At 43.5% G+C, this 26,760-nt stretch overlaps 1 protein-coding gene across 1 annotated transcript in view; it reads left to right on the top strand.

Moving 5' to 3' along the window:
• Positions 1-25,293, top strand: part of LOC133524626 (structural maintenance of chromosomes protein 1A) — a 36,520-nt gene extending 11,227 nt beyond the window's left edge. The window contains exons 9-25 of the mRNA XM_061860762.1: positions 860-1,018; positions 1,242-1,349; positions 2,873-3,034; positions 5,863-6,074; positions 7,072-7,246; positions 7,738-7,992; positions 8,601-8,666; positions 9,409-9,542; positions 16,483-16,604; positions 18,360-18,541; positions 20,174-20,296; positions 20,592-20,701; positions 21,472-21,616; positions 22,219-22,398; positions 22,819-22,997; positions 24,398-24,575; positions 25,151-25,293. Of these exons, the coding sequence (XP_061716746.1) occupies positions 860-1,018; positions 1,242-1,349; positions 2,873-3,034; positions 5,863-6,074; positions 7,072-7,246; positions 7,738-7,992; positions 8,601-8,666; positions 9,409-9,542; positions 16,483-16,604; positions 18,360-18,541; positions 20,174-20,296; positions 20,592-20,701; positions 21,472-21,616; positions 22,219-22,398; positions 22,819-22,997; positions 24,398-24,575; positions 25,151-25,210 (2,550 nt within the window). The 3' untranslated portion in view covers positions 25,211-25,293. The remainder of the gene's footprint in view (positions 1-859; positions 1,019-1,241; positions 1,350-2,872; positions 3,035-5,862; positions 6,075-7,071; positions 7,247-7,737; positions 7,993-8,600; positions 8,667-9,408; positions 9,543-16,482; positions 16,605-18,359; positions 18,542-20,173; positions 20,297-20,591; positions 20,702-21,471; positions 21,617-22,218; positions 22,399-22,818; positions 22,998-24,397; positions 24,576-25,150) is intronic.
• Positions 25,294-26,760: the final 1,467 nt, after the last annotated feature.

The following is a 26,760-nucleotide window of genomic DNA, read 5'->3' as shown; positions in this document are numbered from 1 at the left end:
CGTGGCGAGGGGCGCTACTGACACAGGTGGAGGGGAGCTGCCAGCAGTAGAACAGAGGGCAGCCTGGGAGCAGAAGGCGCCCGGCTCGCAGTCTGCACGCGCTGATGTCCACCTGGAGGAGGCGCAGGTGAGCCCCGGGCGTGGCGAGGGGCGCTACTGACACAGGTGGAGGGGAGCTGCCAGCAGTAGAACAGAGGGCAGCCTGGGAGCAGACGGCGCCCGGCTCGCAGTCTGCACGCGCTGATGTCCACCTGGAGGAGGCGCAGGTGAGCCCCGGGCGTGGCGAGGGGCGCTACTGACACAGGTGGAGGGGAGCTGCCAGCAGTAGAACAGAGGGCAGCCTGGGAGCAGACGGCGCCCGGCTCGCAGTCTGCACGCGCTGATGTCCACCTGGAGGAGGCGCAGGTGAGCCCCGGGCGTGGCGAGGGGCGCTACTGACACAGGTGGAGGGGAGCTGCCAGCAGTAGAACAGAGGGCAGCCTGGGAGCAGACGGCGCCCGGCTCGCAGTCTGCACGCGCTGATGTCCACCTGGAGGAGGCGCAGGTGAGCCCCGGGCGTGGCGAGGGGCGCTACTGACACAGGTGGAGGGGAGCTGCCAGCAGTAGAACAGAGGGCAGCCTGGGAGCAAATAGCGCCCACCATACAAGAAAATTTGGGTAGAGAATATAATTTGTTTTAAAATCGAAAGAATTAAAATTAATAATGATAAAATTTTATTGCAGATAATTTGTACTAGTAATAGGATGGGGGGACGATATAGGTTAAATACTTCATCAAATAGGAAAGTGAACTAAGAGCCAATTTTTGGCTAAGTTAAAACGCGATAGATTCGCACCTTATTTTGTATGTTTCCAACAGATCCGTGAATACGAAGAGCTGAAGATGGAAGCGTCCAGACAGGCGGCTCGGTACCTCCAGGAGCTGGACTCCGTGAACCGTGAGCAGAAGGCGGACCAGGACAGGCTGGACAACGAGCTGCGGCGCAAGGGAGAGCTGGAGAACAAGCACAGGCAGAAGGTACTGTATAATGTTGCTGATAAATCTATTCTGCTTTGCCCTAAGGGTGACTGGTAGAGAATGCCTCAAGTTCGCCTTTTGTACATTAAGTTTTTCTTTTGTGCAATAAAGTTTAAATAAAGAAACAAATAAATTACTTATAAACCGAAATGAATCTCTTAGATTATGACATTTATTTCAAACATTTTTTTCCCTTAACGAAGCAATACGTCTATGTTCGCAGGGCCACGAGAGAAACGAGGCTATGAAGCGCGTGGAGAAACTGAACGAACACATCCGCAGTTCCGAACAGGCCCTGGAAGAGCAGCGCAGACTCAGAGCCGAGTTGCAGGTAATGCTATGTGGCATCGATCACAAAATTCACTGAAATTGACATACTTAGTCATCACAGGCCTTTGCGTCTATTGCAGACGATTTAAGCATTGCTGTTTAGACAACGGGTTTGGTGACTGTGGAGGCCGATGCGTGAGCGGCACGACCTCCCACATTTTTGGCAGAGAAAGCTCATGCCACCTGAGGTTTCAGTCCCGATTTGCTTTCTGCGACACCTTCTGCTATCTAACGTAGTAAACCAGGCTTGGTCGCATAGCTTTCTCCCCTCCACAACACGCTTGCAAACTTAGTACAAGATTTACAAATATAGGTTTGGAATTTAAATTGTCGTGAGTCATACTAACTTTACGGTTTAACTGGCGTAGTTTCCTTACAATACAAAAATGTCTGCGATATTTCACTTCCAAATATTCAAAGAATTTATTTGCATATAACACAGTCATGAGAAGGTGTTGCATAACAAAAGAAATCCGTGCATTCAGTCTGCATGCAGGCGTGCAAATATTGTAAAGAACAGGCAATATTTACCAACGCATGATATAATATAAATAGGTAATATATCCGGAACTTTCACTTTGCTATAGATAAGTCCTCTCATTGAAATTTGATTGTTAAACCTTGTCCTTGACTGGCTGGCGCAGCGCGCCGTGAGTGCGGCGCAAGGCCGCACTGGCAGGATCGCCATGTGAGGTTGGGTGCTGAAGGAGAACTACTTGGTCTTGAGTATAGATTTATTGTGTGTAACAATTGTAACAGCTTATATAGTATAGGCTATATCACGTGTGAGGGTAAGGCGTAGCACATACTATAGCCTATGTGTCTATTTTCAAGCACTAACAGCGCATGACCAGCGGTCACGAAAACCGCGCGGCGTAATAGGTTTCCATCGATAGATCTTCCAAAGGTTTTGTTAGCGACGTGCTCAAAATGGTTTATTTTTCTCTTTATTTTAATTTTGTTTAATATGGTGCTACTCTCATAATTTGTACAATGTTAGTTTTAAGCTGAAATTTGAAGGTACATATTACGTGTGACGCAGCGACAAGGTTCCAACGGTTTTGTTTTTTGACCACGCGTCAGTCGGCTTGCCTATCCGCGCGCGACACACTTCTGTCTATAACTTTTGGAAATTAAACTGTTTTTCGTAATCCGTATTTCGAGTTTGTATTGTGGAACACCTACAGCGTCAACAGGTTTGTTAGTTATAATTATAAAGATGCTGGTTACTAATTTGACAAGTGAATAAGAGGCGTTATCATCTGGCTATCGGATGAGTATCATCGAAATCGGAGAGGTTTTGCAAAACGGTGCCCGTTTGATGTTTTGTGAGGAATCTAATCTAGTTACTTTAACCATCATAATTTCTGTGTAAGGATTGAAAACATTAACATTTCGTTGATTTGATTACTCGTAAACCCCGTTGATGTGACTTAAAGACCCTCACACTTCATTACTTGTGCAACGATTGAAGGGTTTTCTTAATGAATTACAAAGTAACCATGATGACACGGGATTTTGTAGGCGGACGTGGGTTCGTGCCGCAGCCGCGCGGACGAGCTGCAGGCGGCGCTGGAGGACGTGGCGGCGCAGCTCGGCGACGCGCGCGTGGACAAGCACGAGGAGGCGCGCCGGAGGAAGAAGCAGGAGATCGTCGAGAACTTCAAGCGGGAGATACCCGGCGTGGTGAGTCACGAACCGACGCTGCTTCACTGCCGCTGTTTACTGCGCCATACCTCAGAAATGAATATACTTGAAAAATTCGACCTATGCCGCCGTGACTCGGCGAACGAGTTTAATTCCAGCTTGTGGCACTGGAGGCAATGGTGGCAATGGTTTTTCTTAGTATATGACATTTATTTCAGTTTACTACTTCCTTTACTTAATACTGCTAACTTAACATTTTCGACGCCAACAATGGATATATCTGAATCGCAGGTTCAACGCCAACGACGGATTAATCCATCACAGACCACAGAGCAACATAGACGTACGTGCATAGGCATGAAGTACAATTTCAGTTTTGACATTTCGGTGACGTGACGTTCGGATGACAGCTTTTGTGTTTGAAACGGCGTCGAAAAGGTTAAAAAGTTGTCATGCAACACAGCTGTGCTGACGAATTATAAGCGGCTCTAGAAGATATCGCTGCTCAGCTCGGCGTAGTGTTGGAAGCAACTCGAGTCTTTTAGACTCAAAAGAACTCTACTTGGTTTTACGAGACTCAGAGCTTAATAAACTTCTCAGTCTTTTAAGTTCCGAGTCGAGTCCTTTATCGAGTCTTTTTTAAGTGCAACTCAAACGGACTCGAGTCTCGGTATAAAGACTCAATCAACAAATTTTATAGGTTTTACCTAAACAACAGTAAAGTAAATAAGCGTTATTGTATGATTTATGTTATGTACATCCATGCATTTTACATAAAGACAATGCATTTCGAAGTTCTTTGTAAAAAAATACAAGTTCTCCGAAAAGGAATTGATTTATTTAAACTTTATTGCACACATAAAGAAAAATGTACAAATGGCGAACTTAATGCCAAAAGGCATTCTCTACCAGTCAACCATTGGGTCAAACAGAGACATTTGTGTGCAGGAAACAATAATAACAAATAATAAGGAAAAAATTAAACGTGAAGTCAAATAATATAAAAAATATATAAATAGTTAAATACTACTACTTATATAATGTATAAAAGATAGACTAATACATATAATTATGTACATATACATGATGGTGAACCTTATTTAAGTTCTTCTGACAGAAGATGCTTGCGAAGTAGTCGTTTGAAAACGGGTTTGCTTGGGGCTTGTCGAATAAAGAGAAGGAGGGAATTCCAGAGACGGATTGCCTCAACGGCGAAAGAGTTAGTGTAAGGCCTGAGTGGACGCTCGAGTCGGGCGTGCAGCGGGGCGGGGCGTGCGGCGTGCATGTTAAACAAATGAAACTCATACTGGTGTCCTGAGTGGACGCTGCTCAAAGCGAATGCCGAACGGGCAAGTTTGCGGGCAATGCGGCGTCGAGCGGGGCGTCGCGGTGAGGTTCAAACCTGTTTGTGATTTGCAGCGGCGATAAGAGCGTGCAGTCATGTCGTGCAAACAAATAATTATTGAAATACAATATAAACCAGCATTTTGGCTATCATTACAAAAATAGACTGTTTAAATAAATGGAAGGTAAATTAAAGTATTTATTTTCACTTTTAATCCATTGCTTCTTAAGGTTTCGTATAAAGTGGGAAATTCTCCAAACCGTCTTCTTTGCTTCACTATGACACTAGGACCTTGCTTTGTAGAAAAACGACACATTTTGAGCCATGAAGTCTCTTCTAAAAAGAAATCAAGAATGTCGTCCTACGTCGATGCCATGGTGAATGCGACCGATTCACACGAGCGGTGAGCGTGCACTGAGGCCACTCACTGGACGCTCTATCTCACGCTCGCCCGCCCCGCTGCACGCCCCGCCGAACGCTCCGCTCCGAGCGTCCACTCAGGCCTTACACTTAGACATAAAACCAGTACGGTGAGAAGGAATCGAGAGTTTGAGAGAACGGGAGGAACGGAGTTCACATCCTGGACGGGGGGTGATGAAAGTGAATTTACGTTTAAGATAACCAGGGGAGGAAGGCTCGAACAAAATGGAGAATAAAATACTCAGGATTCTAAGGGACCTACGACGACGGATGGAGAGCCAATTTAGCTGACGGCGATAAAAAGAAACATGGTCGTATTTGCGAAGTCCGAAAATGAAACGTATGCCATTATTCATAAGACGGTCTAGCTTATTGAGGTACTCCTGAGAGATATTAGTCGTGCACGCGTCCGCATAGTCAATAACTGGCAAAATTAGAGTCTGCACAAGTAATTTCTTAGTACCTACTGGGAGAAAATTCTTAAATTTATAGAGATAACGCAATGTTCCTGAAACTTTTCGACTTATTTCAGAGACTTGGTCATTGGTCAGGAATCAAGTCTCTACAAAAGACTCGAGTCTCTAATAAGTTGAAAAGAACTAGAGTTTAATCTTAATTATGAGAGTCTGAAAAACTGAGTCGAGTCTTAAAGCAGAGGACTCAAAGGACTCGAGTCTTAACCAACACTAGCTCGGCGACGCGCACGTCAATTAAAATGAAGAGGCAAGAAGAAGGAAAAGGCAAGAACTTAAAATGAGAGATACCCGGCGTAGCAACGGTCACGAAACACTCGCTTCCCGAAGCACACTCGGACGCTGTCGCCGATAACCATACATTAGTTCCGTGTTCCTCGGGTTACTCAACCTGCAGGGAGCCATCTCTTTCCTCCGACGGATCCTTTGCTTGGACAGATCGTGAAGTAACAAAAAAAAGATTATTAAAAGAAAGAAGATATTACATAACTAGCTCAGTAGTCCCACACTAGGCTAGGCCTGCGACCGTTTGTTCCTTCCTAAGTAATTCCTTCAAGTAGTCTTACAGATATGGGTGTGTTTTGTGCGGATTGTACGATCAGTGTCTTCAATGTTTTTTTTTTTTTCAGTACGACCGCATGATCAACATGTGCCAGCCCACACACAAGCGCTACAACGTCGCCATCACCAAAGTCCTCGGCAAATACATGGAGGCCATAGTCGTGGACACTGAGAAAACCGCTCGCCGCTGCATCCAAGTTCTGAAAGAGAGGATGTTGGAACCGGAGACTTTCCTGCCGTTGGACTATATTCAGGCGAAGCCCCTGCGCGAGAGACTTCGGTAAGTGTTGTCTTGGCACGGTCGTCATGTGAGGCGTAAGGAAGTCCGTTTTAGTTTAATGTAAATTGTATTTCTTGACTTTATTTCATGTTATGCGTTTAACGAATTGCTTTTATATCCCACATTCTATTTTCAAACACAATTGACATTCTTTATCTTGAACCTTTAAATTACAATCAATGTATTAAGAATTTTCAAAGTAGCAAAAATATGGTGTATTATGTACATTACTTTTACATTAAGGTTTGTTAAGTAGTTCGAAACATAAACAAATCTTGGTTAGATTTTATTTGTTATTCGCGACTCGGCCATCCTGACTGTCTACGCGTCCTGCACTATCTTCCAACATGGAAACATTCGCGAGCTCTTCGACTTATTTTGTTTTCGAGTCGCCGCTCTGTAATAGCCACCTTTTTAATTCGCAGGAGAAATTATTTCTAGATAATACTTTATGTGTTATTTGCGACTTGGCTATCCTGACTGTCTTCACGTTCTCTTGACTCTGCACATCCTAACTGTCTTCACGTCCTCTTGACTCTGCCATCCTCCTGTCTTCACGTCCTCTTGACTCTGCCATCCTCCTGTCTTCACGTCCTCTTGACTCTGCCATCCTCCTGTCTTCACGTCCTCTTGACTCTGCCATCCTCCTGTCTTCACGTCCTCGTGACTCTGCCATCCTCCTGTCTTCACGTCCTCTTGACTCTGCCATCCTCCTGTCTTCACGTCCTCTTGACTCTGCCATCCTCCTGTCTTCACGTCCTCTTGACTCTGCCATCCTCCTGTCTTCACGTCCTCTTGACTCTGCCATCCTCCTGTCTTCACGTCCTCGTGACTCTGCCATCCTCCTGTCTTCACGTCCTCTTGACTCTGCCATCCTCCTGTCTTCACGTCCTCGTGACTCTGCCATCCTCCTGTCTTCACGTCCTCGTGACTCTGCCATCCTCCTGACTCTGCCATCATACTGTTTGCACGTCCTGACACATTAGTTGTCCCACAGCGACATCCGCGAGCCCAAGAACGTGAAGCTCCTGTTCGACGTGCTCCGCTTCGAGCCGCCCGCCATCCACCGCGCCGTGCTGTTCGTCACCAACAACGCGCTGGTGTGCGAGACGCCGGAGGACGCCTCGCGCGTCGCCTACGATCTGGATCGTAGCAAGAACAGCCGATATGATGTAAGTGCTATAATCTTTTAACAGTTTTATGTAACACAACTGCTACAAAATGTAATACAAAAAATGCTACACCCATTGCACCCATTTTAGTAAACTTTTCGACCCTGTGGTTACTATACTACTAGACAATGCTTGCCAGCAGTAAATCTGCCATTCCCACTTATTTTTGTTAGGGCTTGGAATTAAAATGATTAAAAACAGTTCCGTTCTACTTCCGTTTAAAGGCGGCTGCCACGAATATGTAAATTAGAAAAAAGTCCATGTCCATTTCTTGCGATATTCAAAGAGAGAGGCCCAAAGAGACTATTATCTAATTTCGATTTTTGCGTTAGACTCTCTTGTCTTCTACATGATCTAAAAGCACTGAGTACACGGATTCTTTATCTTGATTTTATCACATTATGAACATTCCCGAAAATGCCTTCTAGTGCAGAATAATTTCTCTGTAATATATTTCTTTTCATAATAACTGTCACTTGTATGTAACACAGGCACTGGCATTGGACGGCACATTCTACCAGAAGTCCGGCATCATCTCCGGCGGCTCGCTGGACCTGGCGCGCAAGGCCAAGCGCTGGGACGAGAAGCACCTCTCCCAACTCAAGGCCAAGAAGGAAAAACTCACTGAAGAGTTGAGGGAAAGCATGAAGAAATCTCGCAAGGAATCCGAGTTGACGACAGTGGACTCGCAGATACGAGGGTTAGAGGCGAGACTGAAGTATGCGCAGAGCGACAGAGATACTACAGTAAGTTTATGAATGGTTTCTACTGATTTCTTCTTGGCTTTACTAACAAACACTGTGACGACAGAAAGGATGAAGAAGTCTCACAAGTAGTCAATATTAGCAACAGTTTGATTTGCAAATACGAGAATTGGAAACGAGACTGAAGTATGCGCAGAGCGACAGAAATTCTACGGTACGTTTCAAAACGCATTATTGCAAAATTCTTACGGAATTAAGTTTCACTAACGCTGAACGAAAACTCAAATGTAAATGCCATCTGGGGATGTAAATTTATCAACAATATTTTAAAATATTAACCATTTGTATGTAATTGGACATCCACCGTTGTTTTTTAGGGTTCCGTAGTCAGCTAGGAACCTTTATAGTTTCGCCATGTCCGTCTGTCTGTCCGAGGCTTTGCTCCGTGGTCGTTAGTGCTAGAAAGATGAAATTTGGCATGGACATATAAATCAATAAAACCGACAAAGTCGTACAATAAAATCTACATTTTTTTTAGGGTGTGTGAAATGTAGTGTTGGACACACAAATTATTTCGAGGCGTGAGACATTTTCAATCACAGTGACGCGTAAGTTGCGTGGCCAATTTAAACGGTTTACGTTTGTTATAGATGAAGCAGATCAAACAGCTGGACGCAGAGCTAGCTGAACTCGAGAGGGCTATGGACAACTTCGGAGTAAGTGGCTCTTTTTAGGGTTCCGTACCAAAAATGTAAAAAGGAACCCTTATTTTGCTAGATACCAGTAGCATATTTTAACCCTTTTCCAGGCTGCACCAATCTACAAGGCTTTCCCAAAAAATTCAAATATATTCCAATAAATACAGCTTTGATTATTAATTTGAAGACAAGTTACATTTTCTGAAAGTGCAATCTAATTTGAACCTTAAATCGGATGGCTAAGGTTGTAATTCTATTAGCGCGTATGTGGTCGATAAATCGTACTATGCCTGGAAAAGGGTTAAACCTCTGCATGTATGAATTATTTGTGTTTTTAATTTAAATAATTCGACCAATGTGAATATATATCGGTATAATTGTAATTATAATAGAATTTTAAATTTTATTGTTTATTTGAATTGAGTTTTAATTATTTTTTTTGATTTTTTCTAGTCGAAATAATTGAATTTTTTACTCGTTTAATTTTAATTGCTTTAAGTTTTAATAAAATTTGTATTTGTATTGTATTTATCTCATTATATGTTGGCTCATCCGGTTTCGTCATAGCCCTAAGTAGGCGCCTAGTCATTAATTTGCATATTAGTTTGTCCTGTATTTGTAGTCTTTTACATTAAATTTAATTAAGAATTCATCAAAATACATATAACAAGGACATATGTTGGCGTTGGGAAATAGTATACGTTGCCATGAGCATACATTAGTTATATGTATATTTCAACTGTTTTTTTTGTACATGTAGCCCCAGATCGAAGCGATCGAGCGTACCATCGCCGCGCGCGACGCCAAGATCCAGGAGGTGAAAGAGAACATGAACAACGTGGAAGATGTCGTCTTCCGCCGCTTCTGCCGCGACATCGGTGTAGCCAACATTCGGTAAGAGCTATTATTAACAATGATGATGATGACAAACTCGAAACAATCTTGTTTTGAGTTTCTCATCATATCATCTAAAGTAAATCACCGTCTTCTTCGCGTTGTTCCGGCATTTTGCCACGGCTCATTGGAGCCTGGGGTCCGCTTGGCAACTGTTCCCGAGGTTTGGCGTAGGCACTAGTTTTACGAAAGCGACTGTTGCTGTTTCACTATCACTTACCACAGAACATATATCGCCGTAAAGCGCTGTCTAGTTAGACCAGCGGTACTCAACTATTTATGAGGGCCACAAAGATGGTTTTGCTTTATAGGCCCGGGCCACAAGATGAATTTGCTTACAGGTGACATTCGGGTGGCAAGGTTTATGTCCTATTCCACCATCACCTGGCCGGCCAGCTAAAAAAGCCATACATTTACTATGGAGAAAACGTGAAATTGTATTCACATTTTTCTATCTCGCCAATCAGTCCTGTTACGTTTAAGAATCATAATAATGTATTAAGGCGCAGGGTAGGGCAAGGCATTCTCCATACAAACCTTGTGCAAGTTTTATTAGTTAGTTTTGGCACTATAGCATTTAATCTAATTTTTTAGGGTTCCGTAGCCAAATGGCATAAAACGGAACCCTTATAGTTTCGCCATGTCCGTCTGTCTGTCTGTCCGAGGCTTTGCTCCGTGGTCGTTAGTGCTAGAAAGCTGAAATTTGGCATGGATATATAAATTAATAAAGCCGACAAAGTCGTACAATAAAATCTAAAAAATTTTTTTTTTTTAGGGTACCTCCCCTACACGTAAAGTGGGGGTGAAATATTTTTTTCGCTTCAACCCTAGAGTGTGGGGTATCGTTGGAAAGGTCTTTCAAAACTAATAGGGGTTTTCAAGAAACATTTTTTGATAAAGTGAATATATTCGGAGATAATCGCTCCGAAAGAAAAAAAAAAATTGTCCCCCCCCCCTCTTACTTTTGAACCATAGGTCCAAAAAATATGAAAAAATCGTGGAAGTAGAGCTTAAGAAAGACATTAAATGAAAACTATAGCAGACATGATCAGTTTAGCTGTTTTTGAGTTATCGCAAAAACTTTTCCCTTCATAGTAAAAAGACTTACTTTAATTAGGTACTGATTATGCAAATTTACCTATTTGTTTAACTCGGGTGAAAGGTACCGTTTCATCCCTTGGTTAACAATTTACTATACTTTAAGCTCCAGTTTAGCTTATTGTGACGGAAGAGTAACTACGGAACCCTACACTGAGCGTGGCCCGACATGCTCTTGGCCGGTTATTATTGCTTGTATATATTGGATATACACAGAACTTGATGTAGAAAATTTTATTTAAAAAAAAAATACAAAAAAAAAATCAAGTCTAACAGAAAAAAGCATATTTACCAAAAATAATAACTGTAGCGCAAACACAAACGAAGAAAAACGCGCACAAAGTTTGTATGGAAAGAGCTTGTCCTACCCTTCGCCTTAAGACAGACACAGGCCATAGAGAAATATGAATAAAATTTCACGTTTCTCCATAGTAAATGTATGGAAAAATATTTTGTTTAATTTATGGCTTTTAATACATTATCTTAAGCTGGGCCTTAGGAAACTATTGTTAATGGATAAGAAATGAATCGATTGGTATAAATAAAAATTGCATGTGAAAAATAAAAGTATTCATTTTCATACAAATTGTATGGGTAAGTTTGTTCAAGGAAACTAAATGGCATAGTTAATAAAAAAAAAAACCTATTTTTTCCTTCCTTCTTCCTTGCGTTGTCCCGGCATATTGTCACGGCTCATGGGAGCCTAGGGTCCGCTTGACAACTAATTTCAAGATTTGGCGTAGGCACTAGTTTTTACGAAAGCGACTGCCATCTGACCTTCCAACCCAGAGGGTAAAACTAGGTCTTGTGGGGATTCGTCCGGTTTCCTCACGATGTTTTCCTTCACCGAAAAGCAACTGGTAAATATCAAATGATATTTCGTACATAAGTTCCGAAAAACTCATTGGTACGAGCCGGGGTTTGAACCCGCACCCTCTGGATTGCAAGTCGCACGCTCTTACCGCTAGGCTACCAGCGCTTTTTGAAAAAAAAACCTATTTTTTAATTTTTATAAAAAGTAATTAAATGTTGCATATAGCGTTGTTTTAACACAAGCATTACATTTAATTAAACTAAACAATTGAAAGCTGTGACATATCAATGTCATTTCGAACATCGATCGTCCGAGATAGAACTTACGTTTAGTAGCAAATGTGTTAGAACATATAAACCAAACAGGTTTTAAACCCAATGTTCCTTAGCTGGAAGCTATTTTGTTTTGTCTGTGGTTTTTTATTTTGTCAGTTTACAAACAAATGAATACACGTATCGTTTTGCTGTCTGCGACAATATAATGTTTTACTCTATTCAATCCTGGTAGAATTCCACTCCAAACCCAATAGGTTATGGGCCCAGGATACGCGAATAATTAGTACGTAAATAGTTTTCGGCAAAAAGTTCAAAAATTAATTCGAAAATGTCGTATGAAAATTTGCCGACGACGACCTCGTCTTCCACGTCGAGTTCCGGGATCACAGTCAATTTTGAAAAGCTCAGTGGCATAGCTAACTATGGAAACTGGAAGTTTTTGATGCAAAAATATGCCTGATGGTGCAGCCGTCATCGTTTTCACATGTACGTAACGCAAAGACTGGATACGAAGCTTGGAACAATTTGAAAAATGCCTACGAAGATAAAGGGCTATGTAGAAGACTAGGACTGCTACGTACTTTATTTGGATTGAAACTAGAGCAATTTAAGGATATGGAGGCGTATCTCTTGAAGATCACTGATTTAGATCAACAACTACGAGACATAAATTCTCCATTAGATGATGATTTCCTGTCAGTAATTATGTTAAGTGGTCTACCACCAGACTATGATCCACTTATTATGGCATTGGAAAATTCTAACATTAAATTGTGCAGTGAAACAGTAAAAAGTAAATTACTACAAGAAAATTTACGACGAGACGATAAGACCGAAGAAAGTTCTATGTTTACAAACCGGGGTTCTAGTTCAAAAAGTGTCAACAAACATCCATCGAAGGTTAAGTGCTTCATATGTAAGAAACCGAATCATTATGCGAAAAACTGTCCAAACAAAGCCAATAAAAGTGAGAAACGCAGTGAGAAGACTGAAAAAGCGTGGAACGGAACGTTGCTAACCGCTTTGGCAGTTGACGTTAAGTCAAACTCCTTTTACATTGACAGCGGCTCAACTTGTCATATGTCAAACGATAAAACGTTATTGCAAAATTATGTTTTGGAAACTCCGCGTTCAGTAACAGTGGCGAATAAAGAAAAGTTGCATAGTGAGGGACATGGAACCGTCGAATTGTTGTTAAAAGGACACAGTGAAACTACGAAAATAAGCGATGTTGTTTACGTGCCGGGATTGTCAACAAATCTTATTTCCGTTGGCAAGATGGTAGACAAAGGACTCGAAGTGCATTTTAAGAAGCAGAAATGCGATATTTATTGCGGCAAAGATGTAATTGCCAGTGCTACGAAGGTGAACGGCGTCTATGAACTGGACATGACGAGTCAACCGTCACATGGATACGAGCTAGCTGCGGCATGTCACTCTGAGGATTTGGGTGAGCCAGTACTTAAGGTTCTTTCAAGGGATCAAGAAGCTGCTAATCTGTGTGAAATGAAGTCATCCCAGGAGTTGTGGCATCGTAGACTTTCACATCTAAACAGACGGAGTATGGATTTACTAAAAAAAGGTATGGCTAGTGGAATTGATTACACTAATGATAAACTTATTCCCTGCGTAGCATGTCTTGAAGGGAAACAAAGTCGATTACCATTCCCCAAAAGGTCTTATACCAGAGCTACTGAGAAACTTGGTCTGATTCATTCTGATTTAATGGGACCTATGCCAGTTTCATCATTCAGTGGTAGTAGATATCTCTTGACTTTCATTGATGATTATTCTAGAATGACTTTTGGATATTTTATTAAAAGTAAAGATGAAGTATTGTCTGTATTTAAAACCTTTAAGAGTTTTGTTGAGAATCAAACTGATTTGAAAATAAAAGCGATTCGTTCAGATAATGGCACTGAATATGTGAATAAACAGTTCCAGATGTTTCTGAAAGAGCACGGCATCCAGCATCAGACAACCATACCATATTGTGCAGCCCAGAATGGAGTCGCAGAACGCGCCAACCGCACGGTTATGCAGGCAGGACGCTGCATGCTGCAGGATGCTGGAATGGACCCGAGGTTTTGGGCCGAGGCATTGAATACAGCAATATCCATTAAGAATAAGTCACCAAGTAAGGCGGTAAGAGGGACCACACCTGAAGAGCTATGGTCAGGTAATAAAGTCAATTTATCTAATTTGAGAGTATTTGGCTGTGTCGCCTATGCAATGATCCCTAGTGAAAAACGTAAGAAATTAGATGCAAAAAGCAAAATGTATGTATTTGTGGGATATTGCGATGGATCAAACGGATATAGACTAATTGACCCTGAAAACCCGTCTAAATGTATTAAGTCTCGAGATGTACAGTTCTTTGAAGATAAAATGTATAAAGATATAAAACTGAATCAGCAAAATTCTACTACAGATGGCCAGTTACATTTAATTAGTGATGGCATAGATAATACTATTAGAAATGTAGATCCTTTAACTGCAGATCCTTTGTCAGCTGATCCTGTTGTGGAAGTATCTGAAGTATCTGAAACTGAACCAAGCACTTCTAGTTCCAGTTTTGTAGATGATCCTAATGATGTCACTTGGAATCCTGATATGACTACGGATCAAGGCTCTAGTGAGTATGAGGAAATGACAGACTCCGTTAATGCAGAGATTGCAATGACAGTTGCATGTCAAGGTGCTGAACCAAAGACAATTCATGAAGCGCTGTCAGGACATGATAAAGTACATTGGAAGGAAGCAATTGTGGATGAGTACAAGTCATTTGAAAAGAACAGAGCCTGGACATTGACAACATTACCTGCTGGAAAGAAAGCTGTAAAATGTAAATGGATTTTCAAAAAGAAACTTGGATTGGAAGGTCAGTTACTTCGTTACAAAGCTAGATTAGTAGCTAAGGGATTTACCCAGGAATATGGTGTAGACTACAATGAGACCTACTCCCCTGTGGTAAGGTACTCAACCATACGTATTTTACTTGCCCTGGCAGTCAACTTAGACATGAATGTTGATCACATGGATGTGAAGACAGCCTTCCTCAATGGTGATTTAAAGGAGACTGTGTATATGGAACAGCCAGATGGGTATAAAGTCAAAGGTAAAGAAAACTATGTATTTAAACTGAACAAAGCAGTATATGGACTGAAACAGGCATCAAAGGCCTGGTATGATAAAATTGATAATGCCCTGAAGGTCCTCAAGTTCAGAAAATCACTCAGCGAGCCCTGTGTTTACATAAAATCGGATGATCGTGGTAATCTTATTATATTAGCATTATATGTTGATGACATTCTGATTTTCAGTAAAGACACACCAGAGAAGAAAAAGCTGAAGGAAGAACTAATGAGAATATTTGAAATGAAGGATCTTGGTCGTGCTACACATGTATTGGGCATGAGATTGACTCAAGATAAAAATAAAATTACTCTTGATCAGAAAAATTACATACAGAAAGTGTTAGAACAATTTAATATGGCGGACTGCAAGCCTGTGAACACACCTGTAGAGACCGGCTTGAAATTTGAAAAGGGAGAACAGACTGATCCTGACTCTAAGTTTAGAAGCCTGATTGGATGCATTATGTATTTAGCGGTGTGCACAAGACCAGATATTGCCCATGCAGCAAGCCTATTAAGCCAGTTCAACAACTGTTATTCTGAAACGCACTGGAAAGCGGCCAAGCGTGTTCTTCGATATTTAAAAGGAACTATGGATTATTCCTTGCAATATGAGAAATCAACGTTATCTGTTACAGGGTATGTAGATGCAGATTGGGCGTCTAACCCGCTGGACCGACGTTCATATACAGGTTATGTGTTCAAGATAAGCAACTCGGCTGTGTCATGGGAGAGTCGTAAGCAAAGAACCATTGCCTTATCTTCAACCGAATCAGAGTACATGGGGTTATGCGAAGGAGCGAAAGAAGCTGCATTCATAAGGACCTTTTTACATGAATGCTTAGGTAAATACTTACCCATTACTCTATACAATGATAGTCAGTCGGCGCAGAAGATTTGTGACAGCCAAATTAACCATAGTAGAAGTAAACATATAGACATTCGACATCATTATGTGCGGCAAGTCGTAAGTGATAAAATTATTAACTTAGAATACTTGTCTACTGATCAAATGCCTGCGGATGTTTTGACAAAGCCTCTAGGCAAAGACAAACATTTTAATTGTGTTTATAATCTTGGTTTAAACTGTTCGGTTTAAGGGCAGGTGTTAGAACATATAAACCAAACAGGTTTTAAACCCAATGTTCCTTAGCTGGAAGCTATTTTGTTTTGTCTGTGGTTTTTTATTTTGTCAGTTTACAAACAAATGAATACACGTATCGTTTTGCTGTCTGCGACAATATAATGTTTTACTCTATTCAATCCTGGTAGAATTCCACTCCAAACCCAATAAAATGTATACACTCGTACTAAACGCTAATCAATATGTAAACCGGCCTTAAGGCAAGTGTATACGCTCGTAAGGGCCTTATAAGATAAAAATAAATACTTTGGGGATAAAAAGGTCTTTGAGAAAGTTACTTAATTTAAGCTCAGGAATGCACCCTTGAAATTAATGTAAAAAAAACTGCGTATTATTAAAGCATTAGTTTATTCAATCCATTTTCGTTAGTGTGCTTTTATAATTATTCATTTACGTTTTATTTAATTGCTTCGAAATATTTGAACGTTGTATGACTTTGTAAAGAGTACAAGCCCTCGCGTCGTACCGACAGGCAGTACGAGGAGCGCGAGCTGCGCGCGCAGCAGGAGCGCGCCAAGCGCCGCATGGAGTTCGAGGCGCAGATCGACCGCATCGCCTCCAACCTGGAATTTGAACGTTCCCGCGACACTCAGAGTAAGCGTATTTCTCTTTCTGGTGTCATTCCACGAGACTGTAACGTCAGTTTCCAATTCTTTCGTGTGTTCTTACATTAATTAAGCAAATTTAAGTATCCAGATATCTACCTGTAGGGCTACGCCAGACATACGGACACCTAAATTTGTTTAATTAATATAAGAACACGAAAGAATTGGTAACTGATAATACAGTCTCGTGAAATTACCCTCTGTGGATATCTCCTTGAGCTTTTAAATCTATTTTTTTTATCAATGAGGATGTAATATTTTTAATTCGTAAACATAAAAATAATTTACACGTAGCAAAGCGTAGAAAGAGTAAAGTGCCACGAAATGACTTCACCCCAACATATTGCTGGAGATTTTCAACAGTGATCAAATTAAATCTCTGAAATGTCAGACAGTTCATTGAAAGTGAGTGGCACGTGTAAAAATCTCCATATAAAGGACTACAAGTTAAAAATACAATGTAGTCCTCGAAGTCTATTTTCTCAAACATGTTCGGAAATGGTCGCATTTTGTTTTTCGCATTTATTCGTGTGATGAGCAATGGATATTTGTTCCTGAGTCATGGATGTTTTCTATGTATTTAAGTATTTATAAATTATATATATCGTTGTCTAACCCTCAACACAAGCCTTATTGAGCTTACTGTGGGACTTAGTCAATTTGTGTAATAATGTCCTATAATGTTTATTTATTTTATTATTTATTTATTATTTGTTCGTAAATCGAAGACATAAAGTGTCCAATTGTTATCCCAGCGTACAAATCGGCGGCTCCACAGAGCGAGCAGGAACGCCCGGCTCGCGCGCCGCGTGCTCGTGTAACTTTTGCCTCAGCACGTTTGCTTCACCCGAGCCAATGTGCTCGGCAAGATGGCGTCACTCAGTCAGCTGTTCAAAATGGCGCCGCACGTAATGACTGCAGTGGCTTCCGTTTCATTTATTTTGCTATTTAAAGCAATTCAAAAGAAACGAGGAAGAGAAGAAGGACACAATTTGTGATTCTCGTTATATTTTTTTGCAACGTCTACACTGGCGGGAGGTAAACGTCTGAGGCGTCCTTGAGCATACCGAAAAACCGATACCGAGCGGCTCGGCTAAGGTCGCGCTCGGGCGAGGCAACGCGTGCGCCGCCTCGGCCGAGCACTTCTACCTGGTCGTTTTGTGCGCGAGGAAATTGCCTCGCGTGTATGCTCGTTCTGTGTGGGCCCGCCGAATGGAATTTTCTCCTATATGCTCCGGCGATGGAAAGTTGAGAGAAAGTTGTGAGATTCACTATAGTACATTACGATACAAGTGCGAAAAATAGGAAATTCGAAACGAGTGGCGATAAATTAAAACACGACCGAAGGTAGTGTTTTAAATCGACACGAGTTGCGAATTACCTATTCGCACATGTATCGTACAACGTTTTACAGTACATATGGCCCTTTAAATGTTCGACACAGTAACGTAATATGCTACTTCTCGCACTAGTGCTATAAAGTAGCCCCATATGTACTGTAAAATATATTATATGTTTATTGTATTTCCGAGCATGTTTGAGAAAAGCACTATTGTATACCTCGGTGGTGACTCGGACCTTTTGCCAGGCCTCGGCAAGCCACGGCCGGGCATGTCGGAATCTCGTCAGAAAATGCCTTTCTTTCCATCCGTCACCATTCCCGCACGTTTATTTTTCCCTATCTCCCTGTGATTTATACATTCAGCGAATGTTCACACTCACATCACAAATGCGTACTGCACAGAGAACGTGACACGCTGGGAGCGCACCGTGCAGGACGGCGAGGACGAGCTGGAGGCGGGGCGGCAGGCGGAGGCCAAGCAGCGCGCCGACGTGGACCGCGAGCTGCAGCGCGCCGAGGCGCTCAAGGCCGAGCGCGGCGAGGCGCGCCGGCGGCTCGACAGGGCCGAGGACGACGTGAGCAAGGTACCTGCCCACAGAGCACGTGACACGCTGGGAGCGCACCGTGCAGGACGGCGAGGACGAGCTGGAGGCGGGGCGGCAGGCGGAGGCCAAGCAGCGCGCCGACGTGGACCGCGAGCTGCAGCGCGCCGAGGCGCTCAAGGCCGAGCGCGGCGAGGCGCGCCGGCGGCTCGACAGGGCCGAGGACGACGTGAGCAAGGTACCTGCCCACAGAGCACGTGACACGCTGGGAGCGCACCGTGCAGGACGGCGAGGACGAGCTGGAGGCGGGGCGGCAGGCGGAGGCCAAGCAGCGCGCCGACGTGGACCGCGAGCTGCAGCGCGCCGAGGCGCTCAAGGCCGAGCGCGGCGAGGCGCGCCGGCGGCTCGACAGGGCCGAGGACGACGTGAGCAAGGTACCTGCCCACAGAGCACGTGACACGCTGGGAGCGCACCGTGCAGGACGGCGAGGACGAGCTGGAGGCGGGGCGGCAGGCGGAGGCCAAGCAGCGCGCCGACGTGGACCGCGAGCTGCAGCGCGCCGAGGCGCTCAAGGCCGAGCGCGGCGAGGCGCGCCGGCGGCTCGACAGGGCCGAGGACGACGTGAGCAAGGTACCTGCCCACAGAGCACGTGGCACGCTGGGAGCGCACCGTGCAGGACGGCGAGGACGAGCTGGAGGCGGGGCGGCAGGCGGAGGCCAAGCAGCGCGCCGACGTGGACCGCGAGCTGCAGCGCGCCGAGGCGCTCAAGGCCGAGCGCGGCGAGGCGCGCCGGCGGCTCGACAGGGCCGAGGACGACGTGAGCAAGGTACCTGCCCACAGAGCACGTGGCACGCTGGGAGCGCACCGTGCAGGACGGCGAGGACGACGTGAGCAAGGTACCTGTGCCTGTGCCTGTGCCTGCCCGTGGGGCCAGTTGGCACACCTCTACTGTCACATTTTATAATACACTTTCACAGAAAAAAGTCGTCTAAAGGCGCTAAATAATAGGCTTTAGCTATTTTAACTTTAATTTTATTACTAAAACAAGTCGCCTAAAATATATGATATATCTAAAAAAAAGTTAATAAGTAATACGGTACGTATATTATTCGGCTCCTCGAAAACTACTTTTTGACACACTTAAACTTTTACAAGGAATTACAGCCAAACTGAGTACTAATGCGACTCGACCAAAAAATATTTCACAAGTTATGTAATAGCAAAGAGAATTTGAAATAGAGGTGGATTGTCAAAGAAAACTTTGTAGCCACAGCAACTGCCATCTTTCGACACTTTAATATTTTTTAACACATATTAGTGAAAGAATAAGGATCGAAGTCAAATGACGTTCTAAAAGTTTTAACCATGTATCGAAAGATGGCAGTAAATTTACGTGACTACTAAGTTTTCTTTGATAGTACACCTCTATTTCAAATTCTCTTCGGTAATACAAAATAATCTACTAAAAACAGACTATCCAACCAAAGTGCAATCAATACGCAGACCCGTTCCTCTTTAAAATACAAAGTCATTGTGAAATGGTGGAGATACCGGGAAGGATTTTTCAATGTGGCATACTTTTTTTAACTAGACTCTAGACTAGACCAAAGTTTTTTACATCTTACATTTTTGTACCTTACCTATCATTCTACCATAGCGACTACTGTTTTGCAGGCTCGCAAAGACCTGGCGTCCATCCAAAAGGACATCCAGAGCGTCCAAAAACAGATTACCAGCATTGAAGCGAAGATCGAGAGCAAGCGCAGCGATCGGCACAACATATTACGCCAGTGCAAGGTATACAGCTATTTAATGCTTCAATATTTACAAATAAAACAAATGGGAAATATACTGTCCCAAGCGAGACTCCAGGACACCCAGGGACAGGCCAAATCCTTCAGATGCGGTTTAGATAATTTGAAGGATACTGGGATACTACATATAAGTACTTGGCCAGCGCGACGATCCAAAATGAGCATTGGCCCGCATACCACAAGGAAGCGATTTTGCTCGCTCCTGCGCGGATTCACGCCAGCTGTCTCTCACGAAGATCCTCACCCTCAGTCACTAACCATGCCAATTGTTTGTGTAGATGGACGACATAGTGATCCCGCTGCTACAAGGCAGCCTGGAGGAGATCGGGGACCACGAGTCCGACCCGTCCTCCATGTCCACGACTCAGCAGTACAACAGGGATGCCAGGTATGGTGATGCTAGAACGTATTTTTATTGATTTGTGCTTGTGGCTTTAGGATTACTTATCGTTAACAGAATTGTCGGGCCGAGCGACCTAAGGCCATTTCATGGCGTCAATTGCGTATTTAGTGTGTTCAAATCTGGGAGAGTACCGCATTAAAAAAACCTTGGAGGATTTAACAACTGGAGACGCCTTTAAGAGCTTTACCCCTCTGTCGAAAAGCTCGGCCAATGGTCATATGTATTGTATGGACTGACGTTACGTAGAAGTAGCCATACATTTGACGTGCCCCTTCCCCGCAAAAATCGGCAGACTTGTTTTGTACAGAAAATTACAGTCAAGGCGTCTCCAGTTTTCAAATCCTCCAAGAAAAAAACAGACAAAACACGCTTCGCTGGACTGTTTGGTTTCGCTCTTTATTTACTGTTATATTTATTTATTTATTATGACAACTGATACGACCTGTATCCAGTATTTACAAAGATAGTTACCATGAATGAGTAGTAGATATAATATGCTTATCTAATTTATTTTTAAACTGGTTCACATTTTGTGCTGAAACCACATCTTCTGGGAGTTTGTTCCAAGCCCTCACCACTCGATTGCTGAAAAAGTGTTTGTATGGGTTACTGTGGGACCTATGCCTTTCTAGCTTTAAGTGATGACCTCTCAGACGGTTGTTGTTGTTGCGCTTGAACATCTCTTGGAAATCCTTGAGGTCATAGGTTATATATTGCTGTTTATAATGATACTAGAAGGCAAATATTTTTTTTAGCATCCGTGTGAACTACCGCTCGCTGTCAGAATCTCTCAAGGAGCTGGAAGAGCCAGACGAGGTGAAACGCAAAGCGGACAAACTGCAGAAGGCCATCAACAATCTGCAGGCCACCGTGGACAAGATACAAGCGCCAAACATGAGGGTAACATACATCTATAGTAAACACTGTTTTGTTTAGCATCCGTGTGAACTTCCGCTCGCTGTTGGAATCTCTCAAGGAGCTGGAAGAGCCCAACGAGGTGAAACCTGCAGTTTCAACATTCTGCAGGCCACGTCTAGGCCCCAGGTCCAGGTCATATGGATAAGATACAGGCGTTGAACATGAGGGTATAGATCGTGTCGTTCACGACGTCGCGTGCCTTGATAATATTGTCATGTTGTTAAAAGTTAGATTTGACACATCAGCACGCCATCGTGAATGACACGAACTATAACATACATTTTAAAGATGCTCTAGTTAGTTAGAGAATCCTAAATAACAAGATACAGTTTTGTCATGTATGTCTCACAGTTTTCATTCCTGAAACATATAAATCATTGAATATTGGTGTTTTACAGTTTAATTAATAAAAAAGGTGTTATGCGATTTTATAGAAAATGATTTAATAGGTTTTTGATATTATCTGTGGCTGAGACTCAGGATTAAAAGGAACAAGGATCCATTTCAATGTTTTTGATAAGTAAACAAACCTTCGTTTATGTCGCTTTATTTTCTAATTTAAAAAATAATATAAACATCCCCAGGCCATGCAAAAACTAAACGAAGTCCGCGAGAAAGTGAACGCGACCAACGAGGCGTTCGTGGCGGCCCGCAAGCGCGCGCACCGCGCCAAGCTCGCCTTCGAGAAGGTCAAGAAGGAGCGCCACGACAAGTTCATGGACTGCTTCGAACACGTGGCCAACGAGATCGACGCCATCTACAAGGTGAGACAGCTACCGAAACAGTTCTTCCCGCATTTGACTCCATCTAGACCACTTCCTTCTTCCTCGCGTTGTCCCGGCATTTTTCCACGGCTCATTCAACTAATACCGAGGATTGGCGTAGGCATTAGTTTTTACGAAAGCGACTGCCATCTGACCTTCCAACCCAGAGGGTAAACTAGGCCTTAATGGGATTAGTCCGGTTTCCTCACGATGTCTTCCTTCACCGAAAAGCGACTGGTAAATATCTAATGATATTTCGTACATAAGTTCCGAAAAACTCATTGGTACGAGCCGGGGTTGAACCCGCGACCTCCGGGTTGCAAGTCGCACGCTCTTCCCGCTAGGCCACCAGCGCTTTTTTTCCATCCATCCAGACCACTGTTAACAATGATTGATTACAATAATGATGTTTTTTTCCAGGCGTTGGCAATGAACCAGTCGGCGCAGGCGTTCCTCGGGCCCGAGAACCCCGAGGAGCCGTACCTGGACGGCATCAACTACAACTGTGTGGCGCCCGGCAAGCGCTTCCAACCCATGTCCAACCTGTCCGGCGGCGAGAAGACCGTCGCCGCGCTGGCGCTGCTGTTCGCCATACACAGGTTAGGGAACGATCACTCAGGCTTCCAGCCCATGTCCAACCTGTCCGGCGGCGAGAAGACCGTCGCCGCGCTGGCGCTGCTGTTCGCCATACACAGGTTAGGGAACGATCACTCAGGCTTCCAGCCCATGTCCAACCTGTCCGGCGGCGAGAAGACCGTCGCCGCGCTGGCGCTGCTGTTCGCCATACACAGGTTAGGGAACGATCACTCAGGCTTCCAGCCCATGTCCAACCTGTCCGGCGGCGAGAAGACCGTCGCCGCGCTGGCGCTGCTGTTCGCCATACACAGGTTAGGGAACGATCACTCAGGCTTCCAGCCCATGTCCAACCTGTCCGGCGGCGAGAAGACCGTCGCCGCGCTGGCGCTGCTGTTCGCCATACACAGGTTAGGGAACGATCACTCAGGCTTCCAGCCCATGTCCAACCTGTCCGGCGGCGAGAAGACCGTCGCCGCGCTGGCGCTGCTGTTCGCCATACACAGGTTAGGGAACGATCACTCAGGCTTCCAGCCCATGTCCAACCTGTCCGGCGGCGAGAAGACCGTCGCCGCGCTGGCGCTGCTGTTCGCCATACACAGGTTAGGGAACGATCACTCAGGCTTCCAGCCCATGTCCAACCTGTCCGGCGGCGAGAAGACCGTCGCCGCGCTGGCGCTGCTGTTCGCCATACACAGGTTAGGGAACGATCACTCAGGCTTCCAGCCCATGTCCAACCTGTCCGGCGGCGAGAAGACCGTCGCCGCGCTGGCGCTGCTGTTCGCCATACACAGGTTAGGGAACGATCACTCAGGCTTCCAGCCCATGTCCAACCTGTCCGGCGGCGAGAAGACCGTCGCCGCGCTGGCGCTGCTGTTCGCCATACACAGGTTAGGGAACGATCACTCAGGCTTCCAGCCCATGTCCAACCTGTCCGGCGGCGAGAAGACCGTCGCCGCGCTGGCGCTGCTGTTCGCCATACACAGGTTAGGGAACGATCACTCAGGCTTCCAGCCCATGTCCAAGTAGCATAAATGAGTTTTACTTTAAAAATACTGACGTTTATAATTTAATATTTTTGTTTATGTTTAAAATTATTTAATTTGATTAATTTAATAGCCGTTTAAAATATTTTTTACATAATTTTCAATCGTGGCTGAATGCCGAATAGGTCTGTGCCTTCGATGCCTCACCTGCCAAGAAATTACAGAATGGCGGACGAATGTTTGATATGTCACCGTATTTAAGAATTATTTTGCTTAAAATTTAGTTTTTCTTCGCAAGTGTGTGTAACTCCGGGGGTAAGAATATTGCAAACTCGGGTCTTTAATTCCCTCCAGCCTGCGGCTGTCGGGAATTACCATCCTCGTATTCAAAATTTCACTTCCGCCCTCGTTGCACAATGTACTATTGTCGTATTTTCCAGCTACCAACCTGCGCCATTCTTCCTCCTGGACGAGATCGACGCGGCGCTGGACAACACCAACATCGGCAAGGTGGCGTCGTACATCCGCAGCAAGAAGGGCTCGCTGCAGACCATCGTCATCTCCCTCAAGGAGGAGTTCTACGGCTGCGCCGACGCGCTGGTCGGGATCTGTTCAGAGGTAATAGCAATTCCACAAGTAGGAATCGTGCCCAGAGGGCCTTTCGCGAAAAGTGAAATTTCGTTATCTGCCTCTTTCTGGTCTTCAATGTTTTAATAGTAATATCAATTTTAGTTTTTCGCGGTAGGCCCTCAGGCATAGATCTCGATTCTTACCGCGTATAACCCTTGCAAATTTGAAGACAGCACAGACCTTACAAGATTTGAAGCGCTGGTAGGTGAGCGGTAAAGCGTGCGGCTTCCAAAAGTACCAATGAGTTTCTCGGAATACATATTTCATTTTGACAATTAATATCTGTTAACTATATTACCTGAGATGTACCTGTTTTTCGGTAAAGGAAACTTGGGTAGAATTTCAATGGTGCGCGAATTTTTAAATTAAGATAGCGTTGGGATTTAGGAGTTTATCACAAGTCCTTACTTACCATAAGAGGTTCGGGCACTACAGTTGGGACGTATATTGGTTTGTGGTCATAGGCACCTTACAAATTTCATTTTGGAGAAAACAGATAAAGTAGAAATTATTATTGTATTGTTTTATAAAATGACTAATGTATACAACTATTTTGTTTCCAGCCGGCAGACTGCCTGGTCAGCGACGTCTTGACTCTCAGTCTGGAGATGTTGGACGACTAGAGTACATCCATTATTCTTTATTCATTTACTAACATTTCATTACTAAGGTTTAAGTTATGATATATATTCCGTTTTGTAGAAAATCGTGTTTTATTCATTTACCTGACTGACCCGAAAAGAGTTAAGTTTTAAGCGTAAGTATGATTATGCACACGCAATTTAACCCTTTTCCAGGCCGCACTAATCTACAAGGATTTCCCAAAAAAAAAAACAAATTCATTCCAATTAATCCAACTTTGATGAATTTAAAGGCAAGTCACAGTTTCCGAAAGTGCAATCTAATTTAAACCTTAAATCGGAATAATAAAGTTGAAATTCTATTGGCGCGTCTGTGGTCGGTAAACTGTACTATGCCTGGAAAAGGGCTAAAGAGCTTTGTTGCGGTGTGTACAGGCTTAAGAGTTTTATGATGATCGATAAAAACTCCTGTTCTTCTCCGGACCTCAAACTCCATACCAAATTTGATATAAATTGGTTCAGCGTAGAGAGGTAACAGACAGAATTACTTTCTCTTTTATAAATTATAATATTATAGTAAGGATTAGTCTGAGGGTTTGTGTTGCCAGATTTTCCCAGTTTTGGAAAATTCAAAATTGGACGAGCATCTTATATTTTTAAACGAGCAATTCTTGTATACATACATATTTATATATTTCGGGGATCTCGAAAACTGCTCCAACGATTTCGATGAAATTTGCTATACGGGGGTTTTCGGGGGCGAAAAATCGATCTAGCTATGTCTTATCTCTGGGAAAACGCGCATTTTTGAGTTTATATATGTTTTCCGAGCATCTCCCACATATTAGTTACAGAGAATAAAATGAAATGAAAAACAACATTAATTCTTATCGACCTCTATTATGTACAATAGAACGTTTTATATTACAACAATAAATTATAATTAAACATATAATAAGATAAACAACAGCCACATTTCCAACTAGCCTGTCAGATGTATGCACTTGAAGAATAAATTTAATCGGACAAGTGCCTTTAACCCTTTAATCGCCACGCCTGTCGTGCGCGGTCTTTGGCGGACGGCGGTCTAAGGGTTAATGGTACAAACCCGTCTTTGTAATTCAACTAAATATAGGTTTAGAGGTTTATCTGCTGTGACCCCTGGACCATGGAGGCACTTGCCCCGACCAACCTTGAAATAATAAATCACCCACGTACACCATTTTAAATAAAATTGACAATGCTTGTTTTTTGGCGTTTAAATATAGCACGTGACATTTGCGGCATAAGTGGACGTGGTGAACAAAATTATCTGGTTCTCTATACTCTGTTCAAATATGTGTAATTAACACGCCTATCGTGTGTCGCGCATAGGAAACCTTATCGAAATGAACGAAGGTCGATATTCGCGCGCGCGTTAGTTGACGTCTTTGCGCGTCCGAGGGTTATGATACCAGCTTCATAATTGGATGCTATTTATAAATCATCGCCTGTTTAGTTACAAATCATTGAAGGCTGAATAATTGAAATGAAAAAGCTGTTGACATATTCAAAATGTAAGGCACGGTAACAATTCTGTCTGCCCTAAAACT

The sequence above is a fragment of the Cydia pomonella genome, chromosome 13 (genome assembly GCF_033807575.1).
Source record: "Cydia pomonella isolate Wapato2018A chromosome 13, ilCydPomo1, whole genome shotgun sequence".
Lineage (NCBI taxonomy): Eukaryota > Metazoa > Arthropoda > Insecta > Lepidoptera > Tortricidae > Cydia > Cydia pomonella.
This window is presented reverse-complemented; position numbering and strand designations above follow the sequence as displayed.